This window comes from Lycorma delicatula, chromosome 3 (genome assembly GCF_047948215.1).
Source record: "Lycorma delicatula isolate Av1 chromosome 3, ASM4794821v1, whole genome shotgun sequence".
Lineage (NCBI taxonomy): Eukaryota > Metazoa > Arthropoda > Insecta > Hemiptera > Fulgoridae > Lycorma > Lycorma delicatula.
Genome location: NC_134457.1, coordinates 212005388 through 212025964, shown reverse-complemented (window position 1 = coordinate 212025964; position 20577 = coordinate 212005388). Strand labels below are relative to the sequence as shown.

At 29.9% G+C, this 20577-nt stretch overlaps 1 protein-coding gene across 3 annotated transcripts in view; it reads right to left on the bottom strand.

Moving 5' to 3' along the window:
* Positions 1-20577, bottom strand: part of Klp31E (kinesin-like protein 31E) — a 541210-nt gene that overhangs the window by 150123 nt on the left and 370510 nt on the right. For all 3 annotated transcript variants that reach the window (XM_075361453.1, XM_075361452.1, XM_075361451.1), the window contains exons 2-5: positions 9304-9526; positions 6390-6626; positions 5496-5708; positions 1202-1490 (exon numbers count right to left, since the gene is read on the bottom strand). In XM_075361453.1, the coding sequence (XP_075217568.1) occupies positions 1202-1490; positions 5496-5708; positions 6390-6626; positions 9304-9526 (962 nt within the window). The remainder of the gene's footprint in view (positions 1-1201; positions 1491-5495; positions 5709-6389; positions 6627-9303; positions 9527-20577) is intronic.

Below are 20577 nucleotides of genomic sequence, written 5' to 3'. Positions count from 1 at the left end.
GACACTTACTGATGGTTAATATTTTGCTGTCTCCCTTATTTATTAATTGTTGTCAAGAAGTTAATAAATATATTAGTTTTTAATGATCTTTATTTGTGTTTGTATCTTTTTTTTATTTATCAGTTGTTCATATAATTTTTATTTTAATAATACTATTTTATCGTAACAAAAAAGTGGATATGTTGGAAATTTATTTTTTAAGCAACAGGAATTCAACATTATCGAGAAACATATATGTACAGTGATACTCTGAAGAAAAACACCTCATCGTAAACTATTTACGAGATTAGTTACAAATCTACAAAGTAACGAGTCATTTAGCTAAGTAATAAGTTCATGAAGCATATAAGCTTCCATAAAGGAAGCAGTGCACTTGCTACCCGTACCTTACAGCTCAATAGCAAGTGTGTTACAGAAGCAGTTACCATGCATGTAAACCTGCGATTCTTCCACTATGATGCATGGTGGCAGGAAATAAGGCTTGAATTCAGCAGCTGGATTGCAGAAAAGGTTGTAAATTACCTTAATTTTTTAATATTATTTGGTATAATGAAACCAACTTCTCCAATAATGTAACACATAATAAAAAAAAAACTCATTATTGGTCAAAAGAAAATCAATTAATTGTCAGAGAAGGACATAATCAAGCGAAATTTTTCATAAATTGTTAGTGTGCCATCATCAACAATGAAATTTTGGCTATGCTATAATACAAGGAAAATCTTATGGGAACTAGATACTGTAAATTGCTGGAAGACATTCTACTTCCATATATTGATGACTTGAATTAAAATAAAGAAGAAGTACCACTTCTGCAGACTAAGATAGTAAACAGACAAAAATTATATAACTATGAATATTTGAATATTCAGAAAATATAACATTCCATAAACTAAGGTGACAGCACAAAAATTTATTAGTATAACTTTTGTTAACTAAGAACTACATCTGAATAAAACAACAAAAAGAGAAAAAATTGGTGGTCATGGACTAAAGTCAAATTAAGCAGTGAAGGGATATTCCACCAGTTTGACTGGTCAAATAAATCAGCAACAGAGTAAATAGACGTAAACTTAAGACATTTTCTTAATAAAAATTAGGAAAATATACTTAAACATATTTTCTAAAATATCAAAGTGGTAAAAGATTATGATAATTCTTTACTCTTTAAACTGCTTTGTAATTAAGATAGTTTTCTCACCTCCTAAAGAGTCTTGTAGTAAACGCGTTAATTTTGAATCTCTGTAAGGAACATGCAATGCTTTTTTTGATTTATCACCAAGGGCTGATATCACATTTCCTAAAGCTAAAAGTCCACAGTTAATAGAAATCCCTTCTTTTGCTCTTTCTCCTGTAGCACCTGTTCTTTTAAGCCTTTCTGATCCAGCTAGATCTACAAAATGAAATTTCGCACTCAATGTAACAAATTCTTTTTCTGAACTAGTACTTGATTCCATTCCTTCAGATCTTGTATCAACATCATAATCAATCTGAAAGATTTAAATATTAAAGTTATATTACAAACTAATGGCTAAATAAAACTAACTCATAATGTTTTATTACATAAAATCTATGCATATACATAAATTAATCAAAGTATATGAAAACATGGATAATCACACCAAAACTAAACAATCAAAAAATATACATATGCTTATATACGTGAAGTGCTTCATGCAAATTCACTATATCTACATTTCAATATTATTTATCTACAAATGTCTATTTAAGCAATGGTAAATTTTATAGTATACAGTCTACCATCAACTACAATACAAACATGATAATCTAGACTTCCTTCCTAAAGGTTATACAGTCCCATTTTATTATTAAGTCACAGTTGTAATGCATCAAATCATACCTTATTATTTACTTATAGTGGATAATGAATGTTTTTGGATAGATTCAATCAGTTCTTCATAAGCATTCTACTATTGTAATTTATGACAGATTAGATTATGGCAGATGTAAGAATAAACAAATTATAATTTTTATTTCTAGGATTCAGTAAAGAAAGTATCCAGGTTAAAGTCTTTAATTTTAACTGTTTTAATTAAGAATTAAAACATATAAACTAAATAATTCAAAATTTGGAAAGAGGGGATGGATATGGGAAAATACATTAGGATTAACATATTTTCATTGAAAGAAAGGAAAGAGAAGTGCATAATTAATTGCAAGAAAAAATAAATTTTTCTTTGAATAACAGTTACCATATTTATTTTTTAATTTTATTATTCTGAAAAACATTATTATAATTTTTTTTTTTTAATTTTTCACTTCCATAATGTGCTCAAATTTTGAATTCTTTTAATTACTTATTTATTTAATTAAAGGGAGTTTTAATCCACTCATTCAGATATTCTGATGATTTGTTTTCATTTATGTATTCCATCAGTACGTAATGTAAATACTCTAGATTAAAAGTGTGGTTTTTCTTTCCAATTATTTAAGTGTTTCTTTTGAGAAACACTATTTATATATGTTTCTTTTCAGAAACACATTATTTTAAGTGTTTCTACATTGAGATTATGTTTATTCCTGTGATGCATTTATCGATGTACATAAATATTAACTGTTTTTTTTTTTTTTTTAATAACTTACTGTCAGGTTAACTTTACATTTTATAATTCATTTTTTTTTATGCAAATACAATAAACTGTTCTGAAATCTTTGTTTCATTATTAGTTATACAACTTTATAAATCTATCAAGTAGGACACATAGTCCCAGTAAACAGCTCGAAAGAGGAAATTTATTACAGACAGTGCTTGAAACCTATTCCAAACTTAGTGCAGAAATAATTTCAGGAACAGGAGAAACACTAGTGCCAATTTAAGTTTACACAAAGAAAATATTATTACATTCTTAGCAATCAATATGGAAACATCAACATACTGGAAACATTATTTCTGATAGCAACAGTCCAGAAAATATTGAACAATATAAAAACAAATATAAATTTTTATTTACACACAAATAAAATAATTGTATACAAAGAGTCCCCAGGAGAAACTTTCAGGACATGTTCTACTGGTGAACATAATGAAAAAAGTTCACATAAATATAGGTCTGGAAACGGTTTGTTTTCTAGTTACAACTAACAAAAGATTTTGCCAGAATTTCAGCTCTTCTAATAAAAAGAAGCTCTACTGTAATATTTGACATCCAAATTAAGGAGTAAAGTTGGTGGTTTCTTATGTAATTTGAAATAGGATAAAACAGGTCCCAGAACTGTTACTCCAGTAGTTTTTATGTAAAACACAAAATTCAGTTTCGAAAAAAAAAACTTCTTTTAGGTTTGTAGTACAATAGCTTTGGTAAATGCAGAAGATTTAGTAACAAAACTTGTAAAGAATTTAATCGAGAGAAAATTAATGTAAATACAGCCAATAAAATGTAAATAAAAACTTATAAAAATCGATTTTTTATTGAATCAAAATACAAAAAAATAGATAGAAAATCGTATTATTCTCTCTGTATCTAATAAACACTATTCTTAATATAACAAAAAAAGAAATTAAATACATGAAATGATAAAAGATAACAGAATAACAAACCTCAATATGGTAATTGTTCGAAATTCCCTCTTTCATAATGTGCACACCACTCTGCCACAAATAAAATATTAAAATAAAATATTTCCAGTGGCTTTCCATATTATCTCAAGATCGTTTTGTATAAATTCAATAGAAGCGAAGCATTTCGTATTTTAATGAGTAACTCTTCTTTAGTATTAACTTTTAGCTTGTATACTATTGTTTTCATATGGCCCCAAATTAAGTAATCTAGTGGCACTAAGTAAGGTGATTGTGGTGGCCAATTGATTGGTCCACCACGTCCAACACATTTTAAGAAATTAGCATTCAAGTGATTTCTAGCAACTAAAGAAAAAGATGGCATTGCACCATTGTACTAGAAAATGATTTACAATCTAGTTTGTAACGGTACATCCTCCACAAGAGGTGACAAATTATTTTTAAAGAAATGAACATATGCATTTCCCATAAGGTTTTCATTGAAAACAGTTACAGAATTTTATCATAAATAATGCCACACCAAACATTAATGTTAAATCTATGTTGGAAACTAGTTTCCACAGGGCCATGTGGATTGTCTTCACTCCATAAATGATTATATTTAGAATTGAAAACTCTATTTCTCGTAAAAGTTGCTTTATCAGTAAATGAAACTGAATTTACCTTATCTGCATTGTCTAGAAGTTACTGACCTAGTAAAAGTCAGTAATAAAAGTTACTGACTTCACTGGGGGTAGTAATCTGTTGGCCACAAATTTTGAACTTCTGCAGACAGAAAGGATTTTCTTTCCATAGAATGCACCACACTTTGCTTTTGGCAAACTAGTGCAACATGAAATTCACCTTGTATTAGTGTCTGGCTATAGCTGGGCTATGTTGACTCACACGATTTTCATCATTAACAAGATGATTTATTTGGCGTTGAACAGAAAACGAACACGTTGGAAATGACCCTTTCTTTTGTAAATGCTGAAACAATGAAGAAAAAGTTTTCGTATTGGTAATTTGCCTTCTAGGAAATCTCTCCTGATATTCACATTGAGCAGCTTCAGAATTTTCATTACAAGATCCATAAACAAAAATGATATCAGCATATTCCTTGTTAGAAAATTAAAACAGCATTTTTACATTATGATATGATACACTACACTTCCTTTATCAGTATGATAATTTATAAAAACAGATTCAAGTGAAGTACACAATTCTCATTGTTGACCAGCTGTTAGTACTGCCAATCTATACAATAAATTTAAAAAAATATATATTTTTAAAGTAACGTACATTTCAATTTAGCTTTTATGTAATTATTTAATTTTACCTGGGTTAATTATTGAATATACACAGCTGAAATATTGTTTTATAAATTTTGTATTTCTTTTAAAATTATTTTTAGAAATTAGTGTTTTTGTTTATAAAAAGAATGTTTATTAGGTAGAGAAAAAAAAAAGATTTTCTGTTTATTTTTCATCTATCTGTTATGATTCAATAAAAAACCAAATTTTAAAAGTTTTTATTTACTTTTTATTGGCTGAATTTACATTAATTTTCTCAGAATTAGATTCTCTACAAGTGTTGTTATTAAATCTTCCGCATTTAACAAAGCTATTGTACTACAAACCTAAAAAAAATTGTTTTTTGACAACAAATTTTGTGTTTTACGTCAGATAACTTAAAACTACAGAAGTTAAACTGTTCTGGGACCTACTTTAGCCTACTTCCAAGTGAAATTACATAAGAAACCACCAACATTACTTCTTAATTTGGGTTAAAAAAATTATAATAAGGCTTCTTTTTATTAGAAGAGCTGAAATCCAGGTGAAATGTTTAGCTAGCCATAACATGAAAACAAAGTGTTTCCAGACCTATGTTTATATGAACTTTTTCCATTATTTTCACCAGTAGAACATATGCTTTAAGGTTCTCTGTTAATCATGGGACAACCTGTACATAAACTTACCTCTTCAACTTTTGCAATGCGTTGCTGCCTAATATGTAATGTAAAGATTGCATGACTTCTTGATGACTGGGAATTCATTTGGGTACTAGCTGTAGTTCTAGATAAAGCTCCTTGTCGCAAGCAATCTAAAGCTTCCTTTGCTGAATGGACTGTTCGTGATGTAACACCCGTAACATAAATAGAACTTGAATCTTCTCGAATTCGAATTCCACTCTATTATTAAAAAGAAAATAAATAACAATTACAGAGAAGATAAAATACTTTCTTAGAGTTATACAAAATAAAATGCTACAATTATAAACCAATACAAAGCAAAATAAATAGAAATCTAAATTAAACTTAATACATTAGAAAATATGTAACTTTCATATCATTCAAATATAAATCAAATATTAATAGATATTTTTGAAAAGAAAATATGACTCATAAAATGCAAATAATAAAGATATAATGCAAAGGTCACATAAATATGGTTTGTTATATTAATGGACTGGATTTTTAAAATATAATGTATTTTATACCATATCTAAAGACAATATCAATATGAAAGATAAATAAGAGAATGTCTTTCACATTATATTAGCAGTAAAATTTTGTTTTATTGTTGAAAAATTTGAATTTTGAAAGAAATATATCAGGAAAACAGAAAAAATTAAGTAATTTATTCGTAAAAAAAGTCTTGTATGCTTAAATTAGCACTTTTATATTAACACTTAATAAAAGTAATTAAGAAATATACAAAAAGTTTTAATATAACATTTATCAACAGACATACAGAAAAACTTAAATTTTACCACAACATGATAAATGAATACTATTAAAATTATAAAAAATAAAACATACACACATACAGCTAGAAAATAATAAGTGGTAAATTTCTGTATATCTACTTACCTTGGTATAATCTTGTACTGGATCAAAAAGATCAATAATTTCTTCATTATATAATTCAAGGAACTGAGCAGCAATCTTAAACTGTGGTGGTGTTTCTCCAGCCTCTTTTGCAGCTTGACACATTTCTTCAATGCCAGAAAAAATCTGGTCAATAGCACGAGGAATAATTCCAATCTGCTGTCCTTCTAATTCAACATCAAATCCTGTTCCCATAGTATATGTTTTACCTGACCCTGTCTAAAAAACAATATAAAGCAAATTAAAAAAAAATATAGTCAAATAAAAAAGGAACATAAATGAAATTTACACATTTTTTTACCATGTACACTTCAGTTCAGCCCCATCTCCAACCCCTTCAGTCTCACAGGAATGTCAGCAAGTTTGATTATGCAAGTCTGCAATCATCTTTTAATGTAAAACGCATAATATGTGTAAAAGTAACTAATTTTTCAATTATTCTCTGTGTACTAATATTTGTAATAAACCTGTATTTGTGAATGGTTAGGAGCCTGCCTTAATTTATAAGATCCTAGAATTATTTTGTAGCCACTGGGACAGGAAAATCACCATGTTGGTCCAAAATAACATACAGATCTACATACTCAACATGGATCTAGCATGACCAGGTCTACACCCACAGAACAAAAAATAGGGGAAAAAGAGTAAGGATAACACAAAGATGCATGAGATGGTGAGAAAGGATGATCTAACCTCACTGGAATCGAAGTATGAGATATACAACAACATTATTCAGAGGAAAGTCAAGACCACACCCAGTCAATGGCCCACAATCCCTAAGGAATATGGCGGATTTTTAGCGAGATGGGAGGAGAGAAAATAGTTATTAATAATTTTCTTTTGACTAGCTAATATACAAGCCTTAACAATCCCTTTTCTTTCAAAAATCAAACAGCTTTCATGGTTATGATCAAGGGGGTTCAGGTTTCTAAAGGAACAACCTCAACCTCACCCTTTCCTAGAATTTTGTACTTTTGCAATTATTTATATGAACTATTAAAACTGTTCAGCCAGATTTCCCATGGAGTATCTACTATCCCTTAAATTAACTATAGCCAAGTTTTGACAACTTTAGGCTAATAAAATTACAGTAACTGAAATCAACTGCATTCAGCTGGTGAAACTTAGCACTTTTTTCAATCTCTATTTACTTACTACTTTAAAACAACATTTATAGAAACAAAAAATTACTAATGCCATTTAGTGATCACATTGTTACTTCTATTTTGAGTCTTTTGAATGGATTTTATAAGAAGCAGGTTAGGCTAAATGTTAATTATTGAGTTTGGTTAAAGACCAAACTTTGTACAATTGCAATTTAAAATACAGCAACAACAAGCTAAAGCCCATTTACAGTTACTGTCGGATGATAAATGAATATTGCAGGATGTGTAAAATGGCATGCCTGACCGGGACCTCTGGATGAAAGGCCTAGATGCTATCCCTCCACCATAGAAACCAGCAAATATCCTTATAAACTTTTTAATAAAATTAATTCTTGAAAAATAATATTACTTCTTTATTTATCCTACTATTGATAACTTTTAAATTTTCCTGCATAATACAGTGTAGAATACTAGCCAAAATAATGTAAAGTATTGTAAAGGGTTCCAATTGTTGGTATCAAGAATTTTTATACTTCTGAGAGTGTTAGAATTTGGCCAAATAGTCATCCAAATGGTATGTTAGCATACTGCTTATAAATCACGGTTTGATAGCAAATGTCTAGCATCTTTTCACGTATCATTTCAGTCATCATCTTCCTTGATAAAATTCATGTTAGAGATCCTTAGTAAAAAAGAAAGAAATTCCAAAATCCAAAATAAACAGGATACAATTCTATATGTATGAATGTGAGTTAGTGATCCATAAATCTTTTTCAACTGTTGTGCTGTTCCTTTTGACTTTCTTGCAGTGCCTGGCCTCCTGCCAACAAAAGGCATTGCTGTTGCTAGTGCCACATCTAAAAAGGTTAGTGTTTAATATTCTGAGTTAGAATCTACATTTTAAAAATTAAAGTAAATAATTTCATATACTAATGAACTCAAGCATATACAATTTCTTAAGTGAACATTTGTTTTTGAATGTTTTAACGTTTTTATATTTTCTTTTGTCCCCTGGACAAAAGCAAATAGGGTACAATAACTTATACCTATCAGTACTTAGAACATCATAACTTGGTACAAAGGGATAACATGAAATCCAAAGACATATTACAAATGATAAAACCAATATATTAAATAATGAACACAATTCAAAATAACAAATACTTTTTAATAACATACAGAATGTTTTATGTACCTACCACAGAACTGGTATCAGCAATACTATTTGAAGTATTTGACTGACTAATAATCTGTTTAAAGTGTTAGCAAAATAGTATATATTGTTCTGAACGATGTACACCAGAAAAGAAAAAAGACAGATTCATAAAAACTGACATCACTTTTAGATTTATTATCTTGTTTCATTATAAATTACACAAAACCTTGACAAAGATTTTTCCCGTTCAAATTTACTTGGAAAACAAAATGTTTCCTTCATTAGAATTCATCATATATAAAGAAGTAACTTTAGCAAAAATATTGGTATGTGCCTGGTCTCTAAGTTACAGTCGTTTGTTTAGTAAACATTAAAAATATTTATGCCGTCAAGGCTTTGCATAATTATATAGGTATTAAGATTAGAATATACCTTTTGTATAGTTTTATTCTCTACCATTTAAATTCCATTATATTAAAATTTAATTTTTAGGTTATTTGCTGCATTCTTCTCTTCTCCACTGTATAAATATTAAATATTTTAGCTCTGAAATACGACATATATCTATTGATAATGTATAAACAAATAAATAACTGTTCCAAAATATAAGAATAATATAATAATTTATATCAACCTGTCCATAAGCAAGAAGAGTAGCATTATAACCTTCCAGTGATCCCTGGACCAAGGCACGTGCACACGTTTCATAGACTTGTTCTTGTGTTTGTTGCATATCAAAAACATAATCATATGTGAATGATTTATCCGAGCCCAGTGTTACTTGTGGCTCGCCAGGTGTAACTGAAGTACAAACACGACACATGTCTATCACCTCGCGAGCCACCTGTGGCCGAATTCTGTAACAAAAAATAAATAATTAAAATTAAATCACTGCTTTTTAAATGAATAAAAAACTTGATCCGGTGTACGTAGCAGATAAATTTTACAATAATAAATAAAGAATAATAATTTTTACGTGATAATTAAGATGTTAATACAATTCCTCCTCTATGAATCATGAGACCTTGCCGTTGGTGAGGGGGCTTGAGTGCTCAGGGATACAGAGTAGCTGGACCGAAGGTGCAACCATATCGGAGAGGTATCTGTTTGAGAGCCAGACTAAGGAATGATTCCTGAAAGAGGGCAGCAGCTCTTTCAGTAGTTGTTGGGGGCGTGAGTCAGGATGACTTAAACGGCCGTATCAACATCACTCAGTCCTCTGAGTACTGCGCAGCTGAAAGCAATGGAAAACTACAGCTGTTTTTTTTTCCAAGAAAATGTGGCTCTGCATTTTCAAAAGCAATAATGGAGGCGCCTTCCTTGGTAAAATATTCCGGAGGTAAAATAGTCCCCCGTTCGGATCTCCGGTTGGGGACTACTAAGGAAGGGGTCACCAGAAAAGTAAAAAAATAACATTCTACGAGTCGGAGCGTGGAATGTTAGAAGCTTAAAAAAGGTTGGTAGGCTAGAGAATTAAAAAAGGGAAATGGATAGGGTAAACGTGGATATAGTAGGAATTAGTGAGGTTCGGTGGGAAGAGGAAGGCGACTTTTGGTCGGGTGACTTTAGAGTAATTAACTCAGCGTCAAATAATGGGCAGGCAGGAGTAGGTTTCGTGATGAACAAGAAAATAGGGAGGAGAGTGGAGTATTTCAAGACGCATAGCGATAGAGTCATTGTAATAAGGATAAATTCAAAACCTAAACCAACAACGATTGTTAACGTCTATATGCCTACAAGCGCCCATGATGATGATGAGGTAGAATGTGTATACGAAGAGATTGATGAAGCAATTAAACACGTAAAAGGAGATGAAAATTTAATAATAGTTGGAGATTGGAATGCAAGCATTGGAAAAGGCAAGGAAGGAAATATAGTGGGTGAATACGGGCTGGGCAAAAGGAATGAAAGAGGGGACCGACTTATAGAGTTTTGCACGAAGTATAATTTAGTAATTGCCAACACCCAATTTAAAAATTATAATAGAAGAATATACACTTGGAAAAAGCCAGGCGATACTGCAAGGTATCAGATAGATTATATCATGGTTAAGCAAAGATTTAGAAATCAACTCGTGAACTGCAAAACTTACCCTGGAGCAGACATTGATAGCGGCCATAATTTGGTGATAATGAAATGTAGATTGGGGTTTAAAAACCTGAAGAAAAGGTGTCAGATGAATCGGTGGAATTTAGAGAAGCTTGAGGAAGAGGAGGTAAAGAAGATTTTTGAGGAGGACATCGCTAGAGGTCTGAGTAAAAAAGATAAGATAGAAAATGTAGAAGAAGAATGGGAGAATGTTAAAAAGGAAATTCTTAAATCAGCAGAAGCGAACTTAGGCAGAATAAAGAGAACTAGTAGAAAACCTTGGGTTTCAGACGATATATTGCAGCTGATGGATGAACGTAGAAAATATAAGAATGCTAGTGATGAAGAAAGTAAAAGGAACTATCGGCAATTAAGAAATGCTATAAACAGGAAGTGCAAACTGGCGAAAGAAGAGTGGATTAAAGAAAAGTGTTCAGAAGTGGAAAGACAAATGAACATTGGTAAAATAGACGGAGCATACAGGAAAGTTAAGGAAAATTTTGGGGTACATAAATTAAAATCTAATAATGTGTTAAACAAAGATGGTACACCTATATATAATACGAAAGGTAAAGTCGATAGATGGGTGGAATATATTGAAGAGTTATACGGAGGAAATGAATTAGAAAATGGTTTTATAGAGGAAGAAGAGGAAGTTGAGGAGGATGAAATGGGAGAAACAATACTGAGATCTGAATTTAAGAGAGCATTAAAAGATTTAAATGGCAGAAAGGCTCCTGGAATAGACGGAATACCTGTAGAATTACTGCGCAGTGCAGGGGAGGAGGCGATTGATAGATTATACAAACTGGTGTGTAATATTTATGAAAAAGGGGAATTTCCGTCAGACTTCAAAAAAAGTGTTATAGTAATGATACCAAAGAAATCAGGGGCAGATAAATGTGAAGAATACAGAACAATTAGTTTAACTAGTCATGCATCAAAAATCTTAACTAGAATTCTATACAGAAGAATTGAGAGGAGAGTGGAGGAAGTGTTAGGAGAAGACCAATTTGGTTTCAGGAAAAGTATAGGGACAAGGGAAGCAATTTTAGGCCTCAGATTAATAGTAGAAGGAAGATTAAAGAAAAACAAACCAACATACTTGGCGTTTATAGACCTAGAAAAGGCATTCGATAACGTAGACTGGAATAAAATTTTCAGCATTTTAAAAAAATTAGGGTTCAAATACAGAGATAGAAGAACAATTGCTAACATGTACAGGAACCAAACAGCAACAGTAGCAATTGAAGAACATAAGAAAGAAGCCATAATAAGAAAGGGAGTCCGACAAGGATGTTCTCTATCTCCGTTACTTTTTAATCTTTACATGGAACTAGCAGTTAATGATGTTAAAGAACAATTTAGATTCGGAGTAACAGTACAAGGTGAAAAGATAAAGATGCTACGATTTGCTGATGATATAGTAATTCTAGCCGAGAATAAAAAGGATTTAGAAGAAACAATGAACGGCATAGATGAAGTCCTACGCAAGAACTATCGCATGAAAATAAACAAGAACAAAACAAAAGTAATGAAATGTAGTAGAAATAACAAAAATGGACCACTGAATGTGAAAATAGGAGAAGAAAAGATTATGGAGGTAGAAGAATTTTGTTATTTGGGAAGTAGAATTACTAAAGATGGACGAAGGAGGAGCGATATAAAATGCCGAATAGCACAAGCTAAATGAGCCTTCAGTAAGAAATATAAGTTCTTTACATCAAAAATTAATTTAAATGTCAGGAAAAGATTTTTGAAAGTGTATGTTTGGAGTGTCGCTTTATATGGAAGTGAAACTTGGACAATCGGAGTATCTGAGAAGAAAAGGTTAGAAGCTTTTGAAATGTGGTGCTATAGGAGAATGTTAAAAATCAGATGGGTGGATAAAGTGACAAATGAGGAGGTATTGCGGCAAATAGATGAAGAAAGAAGCATTTGGAAAAATATAGTTAAAAGAAGAGACAGACTTATAGGCCACATACTAAGGCATCCTGGAATAGTTGCTTTAATTTTGGAAGGACAGGTAGAAGGGAAAAATTGTGTAGGCAGGCCACGTTTGGAATATGTAAAACAAATTGTTAGGGATGTAGGATGTAGAGGGTATACTGAAATGAAACGACTAGCACTAGATAGGCAATCTTGGAGAGCTGCATCAAACCAGTCAAATGACTGAAGAAAAAAAAAAATCTTTTCAGATAGTAGTATAGAGAAAATAGCTGAATAGTAATCGGACACCCTGAATTCAATATTTTATAAAATATAAAAATATTTTTAGAAACATTTTCATCAGATTCAATGGGTTTTATTATTTTTTGTGGATTTTTATTATTTTTACTATAGATGTTTACATTTGTTACGCTTGATACCTGATATTTTAAGCCTATCAAGCAAATAAACATTAAAAAATCTAACTTTGATCGATATTAGCCATTAATTAAATAATTAGTATATTTTTACTACAGTCTTCACTAACTGTCTTCAGTCAAGACAAAAAAAAAAAAAAAAAATACAATTAACAGCTTTTAAAAATTTAAATCATTAGTCTGTTTTGGACATATTACCAACTAAATAATCTCTTTAATAACGTTTGTCACTTCATTTGTTGCTGCTGTTTCTAGCCACTTACAAAATTGTTTGGCATTTATAATTTTTTCTTTTTAATTTATTGACTAAAATAAATATTATCTTAAAAGATCTGAAATGGGATCTAAATGAACAATGATTAACATTGTTCTTTTAATTTTGATTTTAAGTAATCAATCCAAATTAACGGTCACTGTGTTGTTCATTATGCGATGCTGAATTTCTAGAATAAAAATTTTACTGATTTATTAAAAAATAATTTTTTCTAATTCAGTAAAATTTTTTTAAAATCTCTTTTATTTTACATTTTTTTTTAGTTTCATTTACAACAAAGGTCTAGATAAAACTCTTCTAATAAAAAAAAGCCGATTCCATGAAATGCAAAAGATGAGGGAAAGAGATCTGTATATCGATACAAATAAGCAAAGAAATACAAAGAAAGTATGTAAAGAGACTACTAGAGAGCATGAGCTAAGATCTTATGAGAAATGGGAATAGTTTATTCTTTACTCTTATCTTTTCAAACAATTTTAATCGTTTTAATGGGGGTAGTCTTGAAGTTTTGGGGAAGAAATATAAGTTATTTGATCGATAGGATTTAATTAACAGGAGTATCCAGGACCTGGGTCAGTCTGAATGTGTTAAAAAGGAATTTTTTTTAAATTTCTTGTTAAAAGAACTAGTTCCAAGCTATTAATTTGAGAAAGACACGTGCAAAAGATAACGATTCGTTAAATAAATTTATCGTTTTAATAGATTCAATTCGTCATAAAAATCGAGCTTTAAAAAGATAATCTCATTATTAAAAATGGGTAGTTTGTAAAAGTATATAAATAACGTATATAAATCAATCAAAATTTTTTAATAAATACAAAGGTGAACCAAAATTTAATCGCTTCCAATTATCTTCAAATAACTCGTAAGTCAAGGCCCACGATAAAATGAGACAAAACTTCATTATATAAACAAAAATTCAAAATCAATGAAGTTATCCAAAGAAAAAATACCAGTATATATTTCAAAGATCTAAAACAAATGTCGTTATAAATAAGATTAAACATATTTTAACATCTAATAAAATTTAAATATGTAATTAAAATTATATCAGAAAATTATACTTAAAATATTTAACCTAAAATTAAATAGCAAATCTTTTTCAAAAATATAACTGTGTTAAGGCAAACGTGTTTAACCTTCAAAAACCAAAGATGGAGAACGGTAAACATAAATCTTAAACAACATTGTTTAAATACCGACCGGTATATACCATAAAAAGATAGCCCGACAACATAAAATAGTTTATAACTACCGTGTTTATAAATAACAAGTTTTAAAATATGGTAAATCTAAATACTTTGTGATGTATTGGATTGTACTCGTTAATGTACAAACGTATAATGTACAATATGGATTTACAGTTCAATGTCTTCTTCGTGGAAATTAAAAAATAAAAAATCATTTAAACTTAACTAAGACGCACAATATAACTATGAATGAAATTAAATGGAGAGAAAACCGGGAATTACCCGGTTGAAGAATTACAGGATATCTCGATGACATTTGGGCTGATGACCTTAGAGAAAATAATGAAATAAAATGGAGTAAATTAGTAAAAACGGTAAAAGATAAAGGATTTTGCAAGAAAAGTCAGAGTAAACTCAATTTTTAATAATAATGAATAGCTTCTATTAAAACACGATCAAAAAAAGAAACATATTTTCAGTACGGGTCATGTAAAGAATTTCATTATTCTCCAAGAAAGCAACAATGATCATGGTCACTTTTTCTTTTTTTTTTCCTGTTTAGCCTCCGGGAATTACCGTTCAGGTATTACTTCAGAGAATGAATGAGGGTAATATGTATGAATGTAAATGAAGTGTAGTCTTGTACAGTCTCAGTTCGGCTATTCCTGAGATATGCGATTAATTGAAGCCCAACCACCGAAGAACACCGGTATCCACGATCTAGTATTCAAAGATTATGGTCACTTGTACCGCGGTCTTTATACGAGTTACAACCGTAAAAAAATAGATTAAGATAGGTAGTGTAAAATACACTTTTCTATACGGAAAGTGACGAGTTATCATATTAATATAATAATATCGTTTATCTAAATAAAAACTCTAATTTACTGCAACTCGTTTAAGGTGCAATAAAATTTTAAACAAAATTTCACACATATATATATATATTTATGTATACTAGCAGACCTGGCAATGCTTCGCTATTGCTATATATATATATATATATATAGAGAGAGAGAGAGAGAGAAAGAGAGAGAGAGAGAGAGAGTGATAGCGAGGGAGAGAGAGTATAAATGAACATAATTCAAAATTTGATAAAAAAATTAAAAACTGAACTTCGCAAATTTTACCTTTCACTTATTCTCCTTCCCCTTTTCCCTTTCGCCCTTCTCCCTCCCCCTCCCCAGTTTCCTTTTCACCCTTCACATTTTCTCCTTTTCTCTTCTACCTTTTCCCCGTTTTCCATTTTCCCTTTTGCCCGCGCGTAAATCAGGCCATTAGTTTTTTGGTCTTTAGCAGACACACATACAAACATGCCTTTTATATATATATATATATATATATATATATATAGAATAAAAAAGTCCGTTTGTATATTTGTTTCGTAAATATCTCGACACCGGCTCCCACCTAGCGGGTATAGTTTTTGCAAAAATATTTCTTTTCACGTAACTAATATTCATATTTTGAATATGAACCAAATCGGTCCATAAATATATTTTTTCTAAATATTTCAACCCCAGCGCCATCTAGCGGGTTCATTTTTGCAGAGATAATTCTTTCCATGTAAGTAACATGTATTCTGAATATGAAGCAAATCGGACCATAAATACAGTTTTTCGAAATATCTCGACGCCAGCGCCACCTAGCGGGTCCAAACCAATTCAGAAACCTTCCCTGGCATGCGTCCAACCATTCCCAAAAGTTTCATCGTTATCGGATGAACGATTTAGTAAGGCATAAGAGACATGCAGACAGACAAACATTCATTTTTATAAATATAAATTACGATTTACGTCTGTAACAAATGCTATTCTTTTTCATTCACTAGAAAATATAATTTTTTGTTTCATAATTTACACAACTAACCACATTTTTACATCATTAATTTACCGAAGAACAAGTTTTCTATAAAAAAAAAATTATAAATTAACTTTCTCCTAAAAGCAATTACTTTTCAAATGTAAAAATTGATACAATATTGTATTATAAGCACTTAATTTATACGCCACTTAACTTCTGTGAATAATGAGGCAAAAATTTAATAGTTAGCAAACGCTTTACGACATCTTTTAAAGTATAGTTTTTTTTTAGTTTTTTAAATTTTAATTTAGCAATAATTATGTACTTTTCAAACTTAACTGAGATACAGTATATATAAAAATAAGTTATGAAACAAAAAAAAATTTCAGTAAAGAAACCAAACATTTAAGAAAATTATTGTTCAGTACAGTAGTAATAGACGCATAAACAAAAAGCATAATCCGACAAACTAACAAACCAAAAATCCAGAGTTAAGTTCTTGTGGGAACTTTCCGACCCTTTTGAAATCAAAACAGAAGTGAGACAGGGAGATGGACTGTCCCCGATCTTGTTCAATTGTGCACTGGGAAAAGTGATCAGAGAATGAACCAAAGAGATTGAGAAATTAAACATCACAAACACCCTATTTATTAGAAACAAAGGACCTAAAATAAACACAGCATTTGTAGATGATATTACCGTTTTTGCTAAAAATAATCACGAAGCACAAACTTAATTACAAAAATTAAATGAACGCGCAAATGAAATAGGATTACAGATCTCTTTCGAAAAACGCAACGGTTCACAAACAACAATGAAAATAAAGAAACCAAAATCAAAATAGACAAAAATCAAGAAAATCAAAGAGTTTCAAAATTTAAATACCTCAGTGAAATTATAACCCCCTAACGTTTTAGAAAAAGAAGCGATGAGAGAAAGCGTCAAGAAAATTAATTTCGCCTTTAAGTTAACAAGGAACATCTATAATAAACACTACATTAAAACACTACAACGCAATCGTTTTTCCCGAAGCGCTATATGCAGCCGAATGCTTCCAAACATTTTCAAATAATGAAATTTTCAAAGTGGAAAAAAAACCCGAAAAAACATTTATCGTACAAATTTTAAAAACGGAATCCACAAACTAAAAAGGGAAAACGAAATTTACAGAACGGTCCACAAAGATTTACAAAACAAATCTTTGACAGATCTAATGCAGAAAAAACAAACTCACACGGTTCTCGGAAGTCAATAAAGACATTAAAAAATTAAACATAAACGAAAACACAGTACAAGAACGAGATCAATTTAGAAAACTTATAAAAAACGGTAGACTCTCAGAGAAAATCAAAAGACCAGGCATAAAATGGACTGAAGAAAAAAAACGAGAACAAAAGCAGAATGAGAGAATACTGGAAGACCAGAAAGAATAATTCTGTTTGACTACGTGTGCGTGATCACTAGAGACCTAATCGAAAAAAAGTAGTAATAAAAACATAACTAGATGTAAGAACATACGTGTCTGATAGAAACTGTAATCATTATGGCAATTCTTTTAAAAATATCTTTCAACGTAAATTCAGATTAAATAAAACAAAGAAAAACATGAATAATAAACGTAGTTTATCATTCCAAGAAAAATACTCTTACTTTCTTTTCTACAGAATAGATTTTGAAAAATATTCCGAAAAGAATGTTACAAAATTATGTTAAACAAAAAATACGTGGTTAACTTTTGTAATAAGGGAAAAATAGACCTACTTCATGTCCGAAATTTTTTAGAATGAAATAAAGATTCTGAAAGAATGAGTATAAAAAAAATTATTATTTCTTCAAAGGAATTTAAAAACACAATTCTACAGCTAAAAATTATAGTGTCTATCACGAAAGAAAAAGCTTGCCTTTAAAGAGGAATATTTTACAAATTAGAAAGTGAAAAGTCAGTTTTACATAATATTAAAACTCTGTTTATACGTTATCCTCGAGAGTTTCAATTTATTTGAAGAAAATCTGTAGATATTACATTAAATTAGGCGTAAAATGGATCTCATTTTTTTGTAGCAGTGAAATTTTTCGATATTTCATAACTTCTTTAAACTATATAAAAAAATGAATTTTGTTTAAGTATATTTAAAAGCAATTTTATAATAGTAAAGTTTTTAAATGTTAATTAGTAGGAGTCAAATAATTACCATCTAAAAAATAATAATAATTGCTATTTTCGCTTTCAGTAAAGTGTAAAAAGAGCTACGAAGAAAAAAAGATTTTTTACCGATGCTAAAATTGTATGTTAGATAGAAGAATACAGTCGCTTACAGTGCTCTACAGCCAAACAGTTGTACAGTCAGTCAAATAGAATGCCTACTCTGTACTTCATAGTTAAAGCGAACAGTATCCTTTTTCCGAAGAGGAAATCGAGCAGTTTTAATAGAAATTCTTCTTTCCTTCATCCAAAAAAATAAAGATTTGTTTTTTTTTCTTTTCTTTATACACTAATACTTTTAATTTAAAGGTCAGGAAAAAAATTTTGAAAGTATATGTTTGGAGTGTCGCTTTGTATGGAAGTGAAACTTGGACAATCGGAGTATCTGAGAAGAAAAGATGAGAAGCTTTTGAAATGTGGTGCTACAGGAGAATGTTAAAAATCAGATGGGTGGATAAAGTGACAAATGAAGAGGTGTTGCGGCAAATAGATGAAGAAAGAAGCATTTGGAAAATATAGCTAAAAGAAGAGACAGACTTATGGGCCACATACTAAGGCATCCTGGAACAGTCTCTTTAATATTGGAAGGACAGGTAGAAGGAAAAAATTGTGTAGGCAGGCCACGTTTGGAATATGTAAAACAAATTGTTAGGGATGTAGGATGTAGAGGGTATACTGAAATGAAACGACTAGCACTAGAAAGGGAATCTTGGAGAGCTGCATCAAACAAGTCAAATGACTGAAGACAAAAAAAAAAATAACAATATTTTATAAAATCTCTCGACGATATTATGAAACGTTGAAATCAGGCGAAGAACTGAATTGAAGAACTGAAAGTTCAATTGTAAGGCATAATTTATCGAAAATCAAAAAAGTTTTCTTAGATTTAATTAAAAATAAAAGAGAAAAGAATAACATTTAATACATTATAAAACTACATTTTTCCATTTTAAGGTTTCATAAGTAACAACTTTTCAGAGACGAGATTTTTCTTTCGTGACGCGTATTGTAGGGAGCTATTTTAGTCCTCTAATCGTAATAGACTTCCTAGTGTACATTATATTAAGCATGTTTAATAGATAAGAGGAAACTTAATCCAAATTTGTTTTTCTTTTTTTTTTTAATGGATTTTATTGTAATGAAAGTTGGTAGTGTATCAATAAGACGTTCTTCCGAGTAATATTTATAAAAAACATAAATTTTTTTTCTTTTTATTTGTGACAGCTACCTGAAAGTACTTAAAATGTATTTTTTCTATTATTTAATATTTAAGATAAAATAAAAAAATTAATCTGTTTCACAAATCTACAATAAGAAAAATTTTGCAAGATATCGTTAACGGTGTAATGATTTATTTATTCAATAATATAATTTATTTTCACAAAATCTGCAAAAATTATTTCCGATTAAGAATTAAATACATTTTATTTTAATTGAATGTTCAGCATTTTTAAATAAAAAAAAAAGATGTCAATTTTCTTATTTACAAGTACACATAACAAACGGATGTAAGTCTGAGATTTAACGTTTATATAAAATTTAAATCGTCTAATAACTTGTTTTTCAGTTATTTACAATTAACTAAATTACAAAAATCGAGGACATAATTTTGAAGCAATGGATAAACGTTTAAAATTTTACAGAACTGAACAATTCTGCGATAAAACCTGAATAAGCAGTTTTGTAATGGATACAATCAACGAAAGTAAATTCAGTCAAACATTTATTTAAGAAAAACAGTAAAGATTTTACACGATCACAGATCTGTAACATTGTCCGCAGTTCTGTGGTTAATATTTATTGTTTAACACTTAAACCTAACAACTTAAACCCACAAAAGCAGAAACGTTACTTTATCTTAAAGAGTTTTTTTTAATGCAACCAATATACTACTGGCATTCTCAGTTAAAAATCTGATTTTTTTTTTTTTTTTTTTTTACTTTCATTTACTCGTTTATTATTTTAGCGGTTTTATTATTTTAGA